This window comes from Notamacropus eugenii, chromosome 7 (genome assembly GCF_028372415.1).
Source record: "Notamacropus eugenii isolate mMacEug1 chromosome 7, mMacEug1.pri_v2, whole genome shotgun sequence".
Classification (NCBI taxonomy): domain Eukaryota; kingdom Metazoa; phylum Chordata; class Mammalia; order Diprotodontia; family Macropodidae; genus Notamacropus; species Notamacropus eugenii.
Window position 1 is genome coordinate 154,154,513 of NC_092878.1, and position 15,426 is coordinate 154,169,938.

The following is a 15,426-nucleotide window of genomic DNA, read 5'->3' on the forward strand; positions in this document are numbered from 1 at the left end:
CAATTAAATCATAAAGTGTCCTTTATTAGTGCTTTTATTCTCACTATATATAATTTTTAAAAAATAATCTCTTCATTCTGCTCTGGTTTTTCATATTTGTGATTATTTAATTTTATTTAGGGAAGTAGCTGTAAAACCTACATCTAAATTCCTTTTCTATAACACAGATTTCAGCTTTTATATTATGTTTGGGACTCATTTTAAATATTTCCTTTAACTGAGAAGTAGAGAACAGAAAACTTTTATCAATCAATCAATGGTCATTATAAATAATTATTGGCTAAGGGTCCATTACATTCCATGTATTTACATTCTGTTGGCAAGGCAATACGTGTATGTACCTGTGTATACAAGGGCACTCTCAAGGTCTCTCTGGAGAACTTTAGAACTGATTGTGAGACATGGGAAACACTGGTACAGGATTGTCCTCCCATAGTGTATCCACATCAAAGAAGGTGCTGTACTCTATGAGCAAAGCAGAATTGCAGTTGCTCAAAGAAACTTGAGATGTGCAAATTTAAAGCCATCTCCACTTCCAATGTTCATATGGATTGTGCCTAATCTATGGTAGAGCATGCCAAATTCTCATTGGTCCAGTCAGTCACAGTTGGACACACTGTACCTTGCACCCAACATAGCGATGTCATTTTTGTCCTCTTTGAGAACAAAGAACAACAGCTAAAGCACACACACACACACACACACACACACACACACATACACACACACTATTTAGTATACCATATGCTGTACAGCTAATGTGTCAGAGTAGGGACTTGAACCAGTTCTTCCTCTTCCCTCCAAGGTCATCTCTCTATCCATATGTCACCTCTGCATAAGTACAGAGGACAATTGCCACCAATGCAAAGTGCTACCAAAGTGGATTTCTGAAAGCACAATTCTGACTGTGCTGTTCTCCCTTCCACCCCCATTAAATGTCAGTGGTTGCCTTTTATTTCTGGGATGAAAAATAGAACCTCATTTGGCATTTCAATCTCTTTACAACTTGGCCTCAGCCTAGCTCTCCAGGCTTTGTACTCATTGGTCCAGTCAGAGTGATGTTATCCCTTTATTCTTCACATATGACATTCCATCACATATCTCTATGTCTTTGCACTGGCCATCTTCTGTTCCTGGAAGGTGCTCTCTCCTCATTGATGCATTTTGAGATTCTTGCTTTCTGTCAGGACTCATATCAAGTGGTACTTTCTGCATAAGGCTTTCCCTGAGCGCTAATGCCTTCCCTGCCATGGTCAACTTAAATTTTCTCAGTGTACATTTTGTGTCAACCTATATATGCATAGCCATGTGGCCCAGTGGACAGAGCACCAAACCTAGAGTCAAGAAGACTAAAATCTAACCTCAGACACTTACTATCAGTATGACCCTGGACAAGTCACTTAACCCTGTTTACCTCAGTTTTCTCATCTGTAAAATGAGTTAGCAATCCACTTCAGTATCTTTGTCAAGAAAATCTCATATGGGGTCATGAAGAATCAGACACAACTGAAAAATAATTACTCAATAACAACAACAACCATAAATATATGCACCTGTTGTCTCCCTGTTAGAATATAAACTCCTTGAAGGCAGGGATTGTTTTTGTTTTGTCTTTTTATCTCCAGCGTTGGCATAGAGTGGGTACTTAAAAGACTGGTCATTGATTGATATGCATCATATTCCAAATTCAACATGTGAATTATTTTCATATTATTAATTCAACAATATTAATTATGTTAATAATCTAATTCATATCTTGAATTTTTAAAGTGGTGCTACAAGGGTCACTGCATGTGGAAGAATGCCAATCAAGAGAAGCAGGATGGAAACTGGGGGTCTTGGACCAAATTTGGCTCCTGTTCTCGTACATGTGGGACAGGTGTTCGCTTCAGGACACGTCAATGCAATAACCCAATGTGAGTGAGAACGTATTTTAGGGTAATCGTGTAACTGTTGTTATCAGTAGCCTGGTTAACATGTTGAATTCGAACCTTAACCTCAGAGCCATTTCTATGGAGCAGCCAATTGGAAATTTGGGCAATTCCATGTGTATCTATACCATGAGTAAAAAAGTAAAAAAAAAAAATCCATTAAAATTTCCAATAAACTTTTCCAAATTTAAAATAGCAAGAAATAATCCTTACATGGGTAACATTTCCTTCTGATTTGGTGCTTTTAATGCTCCTCCAGAAGGCAGCTGCCCCTCCCAGGCTCCAGGGTCGACTTTATGGTTCTGTTGGTCTGTTCTTCGCCACAAGAGCCACGTCTAGTGCTCTTCCTATCAGTAGCCAGCCAAAGCAAAGGCATTTACTAAAATGTCATAATGAAAACGGCAACTCGAAAAACATTTCCAATTGTTGTGGTTATGTAAATCAGATATTCCACTGCTCCTATTATTTTAAAGGATATAAATGTTGCCTTTGGGGGAGTTCCAAGACTGTAGTTTGTGATATATATGAGAGAGGGTGGAAACATGGTGTTGCATTCTCCTCCTCATATATATATGCAACATTTGTAAAAGTGAGTGCAAACTTGGAATATATTGTAGTAAAATACAAGAAAAAAAAGTAGCCAAGGTTACTCCCTCCTCTGCTACCTCCTGCGCCTAGAAGTCCTTTTGTTCCTGTGGAAGCTTCACAAAACTCCCCCCTTCTTGCTTTGTCTCTTCTGGATAAGTTGTTCACTTGGTATCCCAGAGCCTACTCCTCTCCATGGTTTAGCATTTGTTTATTACCTCTATTCTTTTCTGCCAGCTCTTTTCTTTTCTGCCAGAGAACCCACTCCTCTAACCTGCTTCTAACCTCAAGTGACTGCATCTCTGTATCAATGTCTGTCAGGAGTATTTGTGCCTTCTAAAGCTATGACTTAGATTCTCTTGAAGTGATTTTCTAAATGCTGAATGGGTGTTTCTCTTTGAAGAGTGGCTCGGTTGCTAGATGTTATGGCCAGTGGAGGGAAGGGGAATGAAAGGAGAAAAATCCCCCCTTCCTCTGGCAAAAGTTTTGTTTTTCAAAGTCTGGGTTATTTTTCTCTTTGGGGCCTCTGGAACAGACTGTCTTAAGCTCTCTAACTTACAGTCATTTAAAAACCACCATAACATATGCCTATCTTCTACTAGCTAATTGGGAGCTGATCCTTTAATTAAATGAAGGCCTTTACACACTATAAAGAATTGACAATTTTCCTATTTTTTGTCCTTTTGTTCCAGTGTTAAGTTTTTTGTTTGTTTTTTTTTTTTGCAACTTATGGCTTCCTTGGGTGCTGCATTTTTTTTCTTCTTTTCTTGTATTTCTGCCATCTGGAGTGTTTGTAAAACAAATAATCTGCTCATGTTTGGTTTCCTTTGTAGCAATGCTTCAGATGCCTCTCTCATTGTATGTACCTTTGTTTTTCATGATGATTAGGTTCAAGTTTATAAAATGTATCATCTTGGGTGGCATTTTGAGCTCCTTTGCTCTTCGGAAAACAGTATTTCATTCTTTTTTTTTTTTTTTTTTGCAATTTCTCATAGGTGCAGAATAGTTTTATGTTATTTGAATTTCCTTTTCTTTGGATTTAAAGGTTTTTCTCCTGTTTGCTTGCTCAGTTTGTTTTTTGTCCTTGGAATCGTTCAATTTAACCACTATGTGTCTTGGAGTTGGTAGCCCAGGGTTGTTTGTTGTTGGCGTAATTGTTTATTTTTTTTGAAGGTGGTCTATGGATTCTTTCAGTTGTCATTTTACTTTCTAAGTTCAGAAGTATTATATCTCTTTGCATGAAGATGCTCAGGATTTTTTGACTTACATTATTCCAGGAGAAATATAATCTTTAAACTGTCTCTATGCATCCTATCGTCATGACCAATATTTTCTTTTAATGTTACTTTTTGCTTCTCTTCTTTCAGATTGTTCTTCATTTCTACGTATTTACATTCCTGATCTTTTATCTTCTTTTTTATTTCTTTGGTGTAATTCTCTGTGATGGATTCAATTTTTTCTCTGCCAATTTTTATTGGCCAGGCCATGAATTCTGCCCTCACAATTCTTAATTCTCTTGAACCATTTGGGAAGAACATCCTGATGTGGCTGTGTACTCTCTTGGGATTCCACAGGATCCTTCACTGGATATTGATTCATTTTCCTTTTTATTTAATGACAGAGATATTTGAACTTGTTTAGGTGATTGGGAGTCCATATTTTCTTCTTCTTTTAATAGTTTCCCTGTTGGTTTATTTGGTCACACTCAAGGTTTTAAAATGAGTTTTCTTCCTCCTAAGATCTTTGATCATTTCAGTCTTTTTTCTTTATATTCCCTTATCATTCATTTTCTGATTCCTTTTTTTTGAATGGCAGTTTTTCTTAGGGCTGGACCTCAAGGTTTTATCAGCCTCCTCTCACACTAGATCATTCACTTTCTTCTGGCCTCAATCTCTGCCCTAAGAGACGTCCCCCAGAAACAGAACTGCCCCAACTGGATACCAGTCCCCTTTCATTCAAGCCTGATGAAGTCCCCCATTCAAGCTAGGGTCCTTCCTTAGTTCCATCTGCCCCAAATAGGAAAATAACCCAGTCTTTGAAAAAAAAAAACTTTTGCCAGAGGAAGGGGGGATTTTTCTCCTTTCATCCCCCTTCCCCCCACGGGCCATAACATCTAGTAGAAGAGCTACTCTCCAAAGGAAAACTTTGTCTGACTGACCATTATTGCAGGATGGTAGGCTGCCATGCTCCTGCTCCAAGCAGAGTAAGCTTTTTACTTTGCTGTGTCTCCACCTCCACCAAACAGCATGTGTGCACACAGGGGAAAGAGGAGCACAATTTAGTTGTATTCCAAGCCCATGGATGTTGTAACTACCCTACCAGGGAATGTGGGCTAGTGAGAGAGCCATACTCAATGATCTTGTTAGAGAGTAGCCTCTTCTCTTGTTAGCTGATTGGATTGTTAACTTATGAGGGCTCTTGGGGGCTTAAACTATTGAAATGGCTGGAGTTGTTTTTCACCTGTTGTGCACAATTCCACTTTTGGAGAAGTTTGAATGGTCACGAGGATTGGAGAAATGTCCTGTCCCCTCTCTTGTCAGTTACATGACCCAGAAACCTGATTAACACTTTTTTCACCCAACGCCTGTTCTCTTATCATTATACCCTGGGAGTGTTGACATCTTGTCACCTTATGATTAGATTCTGAGCTATCTGTGACTACTTCAATCATAAGGGAAGGGAAGAAAATCCCTCACCCTTCTTTACAGATATAATTTATGCATCTGTCTTTCCCCTTTCCCTCCCTACTTTAATTCTTTCTATTTTCTGTCACTTTCCTTAGTTGTGACTCTCTCCCAATGCTGCTTTATTTTTAATATCTCTGACACCCCAGAGTTTTAGGTAGTCTAGGAAGGCTTAGGGCAACTACCATCCTTGCATCTTGTTCATCCTCTTGTCTATGCTATCCCATCTTTCTTCTTGATACCTTTCTAGGAACTGAAGGGGGAAAGAGACAAGGACATAGGTTTACCCATCTTCATCTTTGCTCTCTAGAACAGCATCTTGCCCAGAAATGAAAAGGCAGTTTCCCAAAGTGTTTCTAAAAGAACAAAAAAGGTTCTTATCTTTGAGATGATCAGAGTTAAGAAGGCCTTTCTTTGGATGAGATTTTTAGGACTAAAAATTTTCTCCAAACTTTGCCATCAGGCATGAATTTGCTGATTATGCTGATTACCCCTCTAGGTGGGTGCCCATTGTAGGTGGGATCTCCTGCTTCCTCAGAATAAGATCTGATCAATATTTCCTTCAGTAGGGATATGAGCTGTGATTATTGGAGGGCAGGAATCCCTTTTCTGGGCACAAGCTCATTTTTTTTTTTTTGTTTCTTTCCTTCTTCTTTGTGCCCATGTCATCAAAATGTATGTCTCAACTTTCTGCATTTTTATTATGTCTTTCTCGCTATGGTAGAAGGGTTTTTAAGTTAGGAAGTCTGATTTCAGTCTCTTGAAGCTAGCAGCTCAAAGCCTCTGGCATTGTGCCCTTGGGCACTGTGTAAGGAAACTTCCCATCATAAACCAAGAGCCAAGAAACTTTTTAAAGATTGTCTTTTCTTTAGGCCAATCAATGGTGGTCAAGATTGTCCTGGTGTTAATTTTGAGTACCAGCTTTGTAACACTGAAGAGTGCTCGAAGCTCTTTGAGGATTTTCGAGCTCAGCAGTGCCAGCAGCGGAACTCCCACTTTGAGCATCAGAACAGCAAACATCATTGGCTGCCCTTTGAGCATGCAGATGGTGAGTGGAGTCCTCTTGTTGCTCATGTCTTAACAAGGACATTTTGAAATTTAAGTTCAAGATCTATTGGGCTTATTGAATTTGACTTGATGACGCAGGAGGTCAGTGCTGGTCAGCTGGTCTGAGTCTTCACATGTGAGGACAAGTTGAAGCTAGTAAGTCAAAGCTGCCTTTTGTGCTGTGCAGAAGGACATGAGATGAATGTCCTGGGTATCAATTCAGGGTCCAAATGGGACTCTTCTTTCTGGACAGTAACTCTTGAACATTTTGGATGATGGAGGATTTATCCAGAACATCCCTCCACTTTGTGAAACACAAGAGTCCTTAATGAATCGACTTTTGGAAATTTTTCTTTTTCAGCAAAACACGTAAGTATATTGATGTAACATGGCGGCATGGAAAGAGGCTGTGAAGTCAAATGACCTGGGTTCAAATCCCACATTTGATGCTTTCTACCTATATATGACCTTATACCAATCACATAATGCACCTCATAAGTAAAATGAAGCCTTTGGTCTATACTGCAGTGTCTACACTCCCTTCTACTTTAGCTCTATAATCTATGAAGAGAAAGGAGAGGAGAGGAGAAGAAAGGAAAGGAAATAGGGGGGAAATGAAAGGAAAAGAAGGAAATAGGGAAGGGAAAAGAAGGGAAAGAAATAAGGGATGGAAGGAAAAAAGGATAGGAAGGGAAGGGAAGGGAAGGGAAAGGGATAAGGAAAGGGAAGGAGAGGAGAGGGGAGATAAGGAAAAGAAAGAAGGGACCCTAGTGTACTCTTAGGCTAGTAGTGATTATCAGGCAGATTAAGAGTGAAAGACTGTAACCCAGTCCTGCTGAGTGCTGGACCTCAGCAACTCCTTGCCTCTATCATCTGTTCCTGAAGATAAAGCAAGAAGACACCTCACCTTCTCTGACTGCTTCCCTGGCAGAAGGATAGAAATGGTCAAGCAGTGGCCAGCTCAGCTTTCAGGTTTGCAGGAAGGGAGTTCTGAATGTTTCCACCAGTATTTTCAATTCTGCCAGGATACATGGACAAGAGTGACAAAAATTACCTTCTCCATGGGCTGTCTGCTCCTCGGCTTCCTTGAGGATAGGAGATAGTCATAGCCTTCCTATTTGGAGTACCCCTCCATGTCTCAGACGGGACCCCAGCTTCCTTTGGAATTATGAATTTAGGGAAGCTGGAGCAAAATTAGAGCAATTAATTCTGCCCTAACCAAGTAAACCTACTTTTTCTCAGATCTTCTTATTTTTTTCTGATGAAAGCTGACATTTTGGAGTCCAGAAATTACATTACTCCAAGAGAAATAAGTTGTTGAAATGAACAAGTGTGCAAATCTCTAATAGAGACAGCATTCAGTACACTACCTGCCATGTACAAAACCCTAAAAGAAACCAGGCGATCAGCTGGGAGGCTGTTTGCCTGAACGCAATTCAGCTCATCTACTCAGAGGCAGTTTTCTTCCCCATCCCTTTCCTATCCCCCTTTCCCTCCCCCCCCCCCCCCCCCCACGATGTTTTGATATTTCTACTCTGGCAGATTTAGAGAAAACCGAGCACTTTTCTGGCTTCTTTAGAAACAAGAATAAGATCATCTTCTCACACCTTAGTTGTGTGGATGTAATGGTCCAGATCTTAAAAGCACTTTAAAATTCACTTTTCCATTTCACCTCCATTCACAGAGTATTTAATGTACCGATAAATGGATTGAATTTCTGCCTGAACTGTTGCTTCCATTTGATACGCAGCTAGGTAATGTAATGCTCTTGGAGTCAGGAAGTCTTGAATTGAAATCTTGACTCAGATACTCAATTTATGGCACTGGGCAAATTGCTTAACCTTTTCTGTGTTTCAGTTTCCTCATCTGCAAAGTGGGAATCATTGCAATAATTGTCATGAAAATCAAATGAGATTAGATCTGTAAAACATGTTTTAAAACCTTAAAATGCTATATAAATGCTAACTATTTTTATTTTCAGTGAATCAAAAACAATAACTGTGAGATTACAGTACAGTATAGCCTACCTCAGTGCCTATTTTAAAACAGATGAGACTTCCACTGTTGGAAGTGTATGACTTCATTAACAATATACTATGCTATCTGTCTCTAGGTGGTACAGTAGATAGAACCCTGGACCTGGATTTAGAGGGACCTGAGTTCAAATCTTGCCTCAGATACTTACTAGTTGTGTGACTTTGATCAAGGCACTTTAACCTCTGTCTGCCTCAGTTTCCTCATTTAAAATATGGAAATAATAATAGCACCTACCTCCCAGGTTGGTTGAGGATCAAAGCGAGATAATATTTATCAAGTGTTTAGCACTATGCCTAGCACATAATAGGGCCTTAATAAATGCTTCTTTCCTTCAATTCTCACTTAAGTACCTGTGCAAATTCATATAAAGATAGCTTTTATTAAGAACTCACGAGAGCCTAGATATTATGTTCAGTGACTCTCACATGCCAAAGAAGTGGCAGCTCCATTGTATCAGTTAAAGCCAACTGGAATATGCCTCCAAATCTATGTCAGGCTCTTATGCCTGAAGAGTTCAGATTTACACTTAAAATGCTGAGAATATGGATTTATTTCCTGTGCATTGCTTGTTTTTATTTATTTGTACAGACTCCCTTTTGACTTCAGGTTTTTTTGAAACTTTCTATTTTAAACATAAAACCAACTGCGCTGTTTAAACCAACCCATAAAATGGAAAGGGTTGACATTATTCTCCACTCTCTGCAGCCAACAAAAGATGCCACCTTTACTGCCAATCCAAAGAGACGGGAGATGTTGCTTATATGAAGCAGCTGGTGCATGATGGAACTCGTTGCTCTTACAAAGACCCATATAGCATATGCGTGCGAGGAGAATGCGTGGTACGTCCAAAGTGATTCCCAATTGATTGCTATGCATTGTGTCTTACTCTTCCAATTTTCCCTGTTATAAAATCTTGGGAGGATGGGCTATGATAGAGATATGTTAGGAGGAAATCCTTTAGGTAATTCCTCAACTCTCCACTCCAAATGTTCATATGGACAATTTGTACCCAACCTGTGAGGAAGCCTTCCAAGTTCATATTGTCTGATCAGCTACAGTTGGACACACTATGCCTTGAACCCAAAATACTGATGTCATTTTGGTCCTCTTTGAGAATGAAGGACAACAACCAACCAACCCATGAAGAATATGGTAACGGCATAGTTTTGGAGGACTATATTCTATTTCAGTACCTAAGTCAAGTTGTATCTCTCGCTGCCCTTGTGACAGCAGTACGTGACAACAGGAGCTATGGACATAATAGCATACGGATGATGATAATGACTGTGGGATACAGATCACTAAACTTGGAATCAGGAAGTCCACAGTTAAGAATTCTGTCCCAGAGATGGGCAGTGCCTCAGTTTCTTCATCTATAAAATAGGGATAATAGCACCCACCTCACAGGGTAGTTTGTGGACAGCTAGTGGCCCAATGAATAGAGTGCTGGGCCAGTAGTCAGGAAGACTCAACTTCCTGAATTCAAATGTGACCTCAGACACATATTAGTTGTGTGACCCTGAGATGTATTGATATCTAGTGCTACAACTATATCTCTATGGAAGCTGGGCTGCACAGTGGATAGAGTGCCAAGCCTGGGGTCAGGAAGACTTGGGTTAAAATCCAACCTCAGACAATTATTATCTGTGTAACCGATCCTGGGCAAGTCACTTAACCCTATTTGCCTCAGTTTAAATGACAAACCACTCCATTATCTTTGCCAAGAAAACTCCAAAAGGCGTCACAAACAGTCAGACAGGACTGAAAAACTACTCAACAAAAATAACAAAGGATAGTTGGGAGGACTCAAAGTAATACTCACTAAGCACTTTCCAAATCTTAAAGCAGTTTAGAAATTGTAACTCATTGTTATTATTATTACCTATGGGACTAAAGACACATCATTTATCCTCTCTGGGCCTCAGTTTATTCATGAAAAAGCCACATATACTAAGTGTGAAGCAAGAAGTATAAATTACTATAGACCAAGGAGATGCAGAGTCCTACAGCCAAAGAGTTTGTAGTTTAGTAAAGATAATTCCTTAATTTGATCCACAATCTGGACACATCTGGACAAATCAATCCAGAAGGACAGGGAAGGAGAAAAGATTTAATTGACTCAATTTTATGCTCATAGACATTTCTTTAAACAAAAAGGGGAAATGGAAGCCAGGTTGTTCTGGGAAGGTTCAGCTAATATGCATGGCTTCACTTGTCCTGTTTGGGCTGATCTCTGAAAAGTTCAGTCCTAACCTGGAACCTTTATGGTCATTTTTTCTGCAGAAAGTGGGCTGTGATAAAGAGATTGGTTCCAATAAGGTTGAAGATAAATGTGGAGTCTGTGGAGGAGATAACTCTCATTGTCGTACTGTGAAAGGAACGTTTACCAGAACTCCCAAGAAGCCTGGTAAGATCAGTGTTCATGTGCATTCATGGATGTTTAGGTCAATGCTGATACACTGTTATTTACAAATGAGAGATTTTCCAAATCTTCTCCTTTCCGCCTGCAAGTCATTCTGTCCCTAGAAGTCCAAAGTGTCATATGTGTATATACATGCACATGTATGTGCATATGCATATGAGTATACACATATGTGTTAAGTCTGTGGTTTGGTAAATGAACATGTCATTATCTGTGATAAGATCTATTCATTTGGTTATTTCAGTGTAATTATATTCTTAGAATACATATATGTAAATTGTTTTACTGAATTCATATATACCTCAATACTTACACAGAAAAAAATCATATGCAAATAAAATGGTTATAACTATTTAAAACTCTTCTTTGTAAACAGAAAAAAACAAGCAAATAGAATATTGGATGACATAAATCTTTTATTTAGTAATTAGCTTTGGAATTTTTGATTAAGCTTGCAAAGAACTGACAAGGATTGCAAAATCTTGTTTCTGATTGTTCTGGTTTTATGTCCTGTGGTCATTTGGCTTTTTTTATTTTTATGGTGAACAGGTTTATTTCATCCCTGTGTCTTCTAAGAATCCAAAAGCCAGGATTTAAATACTTTTAAAATGACTGCTTTTAAATTAGGATTAAGGTTCCACTAAAAAATTTGTTAGATGTCCTGCCTCAGGCACTCATTAATTGAGTGACCTTGAGTGAGTTCTGTACCTCACTTAACTGTTCTGTGACTCAGTTTCCCCATATGTCAAATGTTGATAATAACCCCTCCCTCCTAGGGTTATTGTAAAATTAAATGAGGTAACATAGATCAAAAATGTTTTTTAAATCTAATTATTAAAGCTGTCAGTATTATATAATCATGGAAGCAAGAGAGTCTATGAAAGGAAAAAGGCATGTTAAATGTTAAGTTGGATGTCTACTTTTATAGCAGTTTACAATAGGATTCAAAGTTTTAATGGCTGATGTTAACATGATGCGATATTTAGTTCCTTCTGACCATAAACTAATTTGCAAAAGTGTTAAAGTTCTGTAAATATTTTCTTCAGATTTGGATTGTTTTGGGGAAGCTTCAAATATAAATATTTTGCTCCAGGACAACTTATTTTCAAGGGGGATTCCCTACAACTAATCAAATACTTGCAGAGCATTGCAAAATTCAATAGTACAAAGTGTTGTTCACCCATTTCAATGGTGATAGGATCCTAAATGTGGGTATTGTGTTTTTTTGGAACCATGGCAAGACTCCCATGGCAAGGCTGACTCAGAATTCTGGGCACTGTTTCTCCTTTGTTTCTCTTATGAAGATGCAAACCTACCAAATTAACCTGGATGTGCTCAGATAAATATGATGGAAGGGAACCATGTTAGACCAGCCATTGATTAGATTTTCTTCTATGGTCTTGACCTGACCCTGAATAGATCTGATACCTTGAAAAGAATCTTTTCACTTTATGTAACTCATAGGGTGGTAATAAAGTTCTTAGGATTTCAAGTTTTAAGAAAATGTTAAGGTGATCCAGTGAGTTCTCTCATTTTGCAGATGAGAATATTGAAGCCCAGATAGGTAAACCAATATACAAAGGTCATAAACAGCAGAGCCAAGATTCTAGACCCTCTTACTCCAATACAGTGCTTTTTATTATACCAAACTGTCTCTGATGGTATATATTATATTATTGACCCATGATCCCTGATCTCTACAACAGAATGAAATGCTTTTAGAAAATGACTAATTAGTTCCATGGTATCAAAGTTATAAATGTTTAGTCACCAAATGAAATCAATGTAAGATTTGATGATTTTGAAGTAGCATTTGGATCTAAAATAATAACAGCATTATTGCAATATTATGTGGCAAGTCTTATGGCTCATGACTTTATTTCTATCCATATTTCTGTCAATTTGACATTATATTATTAAACTTAGTGACCTCTTATGGTTGTGATTTTTACAACATGAAAATCAGATGTTCAGTAAAACATTTCTTCCTTGTTGTATGTTACTCATTTGGGGTCCTGGATAGCCATTGAGGAACATTTTTTTCCCATGTGTCAGACACCGATTTTGGATGGACATAAGCATATCACAAATTTTCATGGCATGTCCTCTTATGCCTTCCAAAACTAACCTAATCCAGTCTCTGAAAGATTGGGGAAAAAAGAAACTTGACAAAATTCAGACTGGAATATCATTGTTACCAAAATGTTCTCCATGGAAAGGGATAATGTTTTAAAATTTTAACTTGCACACAACTTGTATTGCTTCAATTTATTTTACTCCTACGCAGGCCAACAACACAAATTAAAGTTATTTCAGTCTCCCTTTATTCAGTACAATAGCCCTTTGAAGAAGTGAAGGGGGTTCATTATGGTGCCAGGATTTAGACCCCTAATCCATTCCCTCCACCCCAATATTTTTGAGCACCACTGTCCAAAATGATCGGTGTCTAATTTTTCAAAAACATGAAAACCATATTTCAAATAGTGTTATTTATTATGAGTTTATGAGTTATAATTTTATGAATTATGTTAGGAAATGTTGTGGTCATCCTATAAGCAATCTCGCTGAAAAATTAAGCATTTGTTAAGTGTCTACTGTATGCTAGTCACTGGGGATACAAAGAAAGGCAAAAACAGTCTCTGCTATCAAGATTCTTAAAATCTAATAGGGAAGAAAACATTCAAGCAACTATGTACAATCAAGATATTTACAGGATAAATTGGCGGTTATTAATAGAGGGAAAGTCAGCACTAAAGGAGATTGATTGAGCATGAATAGTTTACTGTGTTTTCTTTCTAAACAAAGTCCCTGAATACCTGAAAGAGTATTTGAAGCATATTAACTCATTCTATTACCAATGTTGTATAGAATCGGGATGACATTTTAGACAACATAAAAATCACGCCGTGGTTTAAGGCAGCAGTCATGAGAATGAATCCTGCCAGTGAAAAGAGGTGACTTTCTTCAATCACAGATTCCAACTCAAGTTCAGTATTAATTTGACATCAATTCTTTGCAGGGGTATTGACAACATAGTAATTCAATCGACTAATTAACCTCTTCCTACAGGGAAACACTTAAGCAAGAGGTGCCAAAAGGAACTCAAGTTACTGGAAAATGAAATCTGCAAGTATCCATACTTAAAATCACCTACATGATTTTTTTCATTCATACTTAGTCTTACTTTCATTGACTATCAATTTGTCTCATTTTTTTTTACATTGATTTAATGCCTATGGCATACAAATATAGTCAATGAAACAAGAAGACTTTGCTTCCCCCAAGCACTAACTGAAGACATTTTATTTAAGGGAAGACAAGAGGAGCCTTCACATTGCCCAAAGGAGCTCGCAATGTATCTCTCTTTGAAACAAAGGCAGCTAAAAATGTTCTGGGTGAGTTATGGTAAATAGAAATGGCAGCAAGATGGGCCTCTGTGACGGGCATAAAGGAGTTGGCTGCAATGGCTTCTGGAGCTTGGCACTTAGAAGCATCCGAGATAGAGGCAAAAGTAGTACATTTCACGTGTTTTATGATGCAAGAAGAACGCTGTGTTATTGGGGCATCATGGTAGTCAGTCCATTCAGTCAAACCACTAAGGCATTTTGGGAGGAAAAATGAGTGAGGATATTGCTTGGGTTGTACACTGAATATTTGACTGAGTTAATTTGTTCATTTTGCTTTGGGGCATAGATTTTGACCATCTTCTCTGCAGTTAGTCATCCTAAACTATAGTCTCTGACTTCAAGGGTGCAAAATAAATTTCTGTAACCGCCAACATAAATAATGGACGTAATGTGTATAATGGGTTAAGGACAGTTGTTGCCTAGAGGCAAAAAAATGTTACAGTAGATAGGGTGCTAGATCTGGAGTCAGGAAGATCTTAGTTCAAATCTAGTCTTAAGACATTTACTAACTATGATCCTGGGCAAGTCACTTAACCCTGTTTTCCTCAGTTCCTTATCTATAAAATGACCTGAAGAAGGAAATGGTAAAACACTCTAGTATCTTTACCAAAAAGAAAAAAAAGAAATAAATGCAAAAGGTGGTCACAGGGAGACAGACATGACTAAAACAACTCAATAACAACAAAAGAGAGATGAAATATCTTGTTCATTGACCAGCCAGAAGGTCAATATCATTAGATCAAAGAGTATGTACAAGAAAGGGGGAGAAGTAAGTTACACAAAGACTAGGAAGGCAGAGGTTCATATGAGCAGTCAATTGGTCAACTAGCATTTATTAATAATAAATAATTATTAAAATTAATGTAGTAATAAATAAATGTTTATTGAATTAAATTTATTGAATTATTAAGAACTTCATGCCAAGACCTGTGCTAAATGCCATAAACATTAACTTACTGATATTGAAAAATCTTATAGTTTGACCAGATCTAGAAAACTGACTTGTATTTATCCAATGAGCCTATTTAAATCTAATTGTCAATCAGCAATCAATTGCTTTTTTCTTTAGAGTAATACAGTTTCCATCCTAATAGAAAAGTATTTATTCATTCGAGAATTAGCTTCCAGGAGTTGCCATGAGCAATTTTTAAATGGCAGATAAAGATGAGTATGTTTAAGAATTCCATCCATCAGGACAGAAGCCAAGACATGATAGCTGCTCAATGGGGAGAATGGTCACTTGCTGGAACATAAGAAATGTACTACCTTTGCCTGAGTTGTTGGCTGTCATGAGACAGTGTAACAAGAGGAGG

At 38.0% G+C, this 15,426-nt stretch overlaps 1 protein-coding gene across 2 annotated transcripts in view; it reads left to right on the plus strand.

The window, feature by feature from the left end:
* ADAMTS3 (ADAM metallopeptidase with thrombospondin type 1 motif 3) overlaps nucleotides 1-15,426 on the plus strand; it is a 294,819-nt gene that overhangs the window by 246,181 nt on the left and 33,212 nt on the right. For both annotated transcript variants that reach the window (XM_072624390.1, XM_072624391.1), the window contains 4 exons: nucleotides 1,771-1,916; nucleotides 6,073-6,248; nucleotides 8,990-9,123; nucleotides 10,568-10,691. In XM_072624390.1, the coding sequence (XP_072480491.1) occupies nucleotides 1,771-1,916; nucleotides 6,073-6,248; nucleotides 8,990-9,123; nucleotides 10,568-10,691 (580 nt within the window). The remainder of the gene's footprint in view (nucleotides 1-1,770; nucleotides 1,917-6,072; nucleotides 6,249-8,989; nucleotides 9,124-10,567; nucleotides 10,692-15,426) is intronic.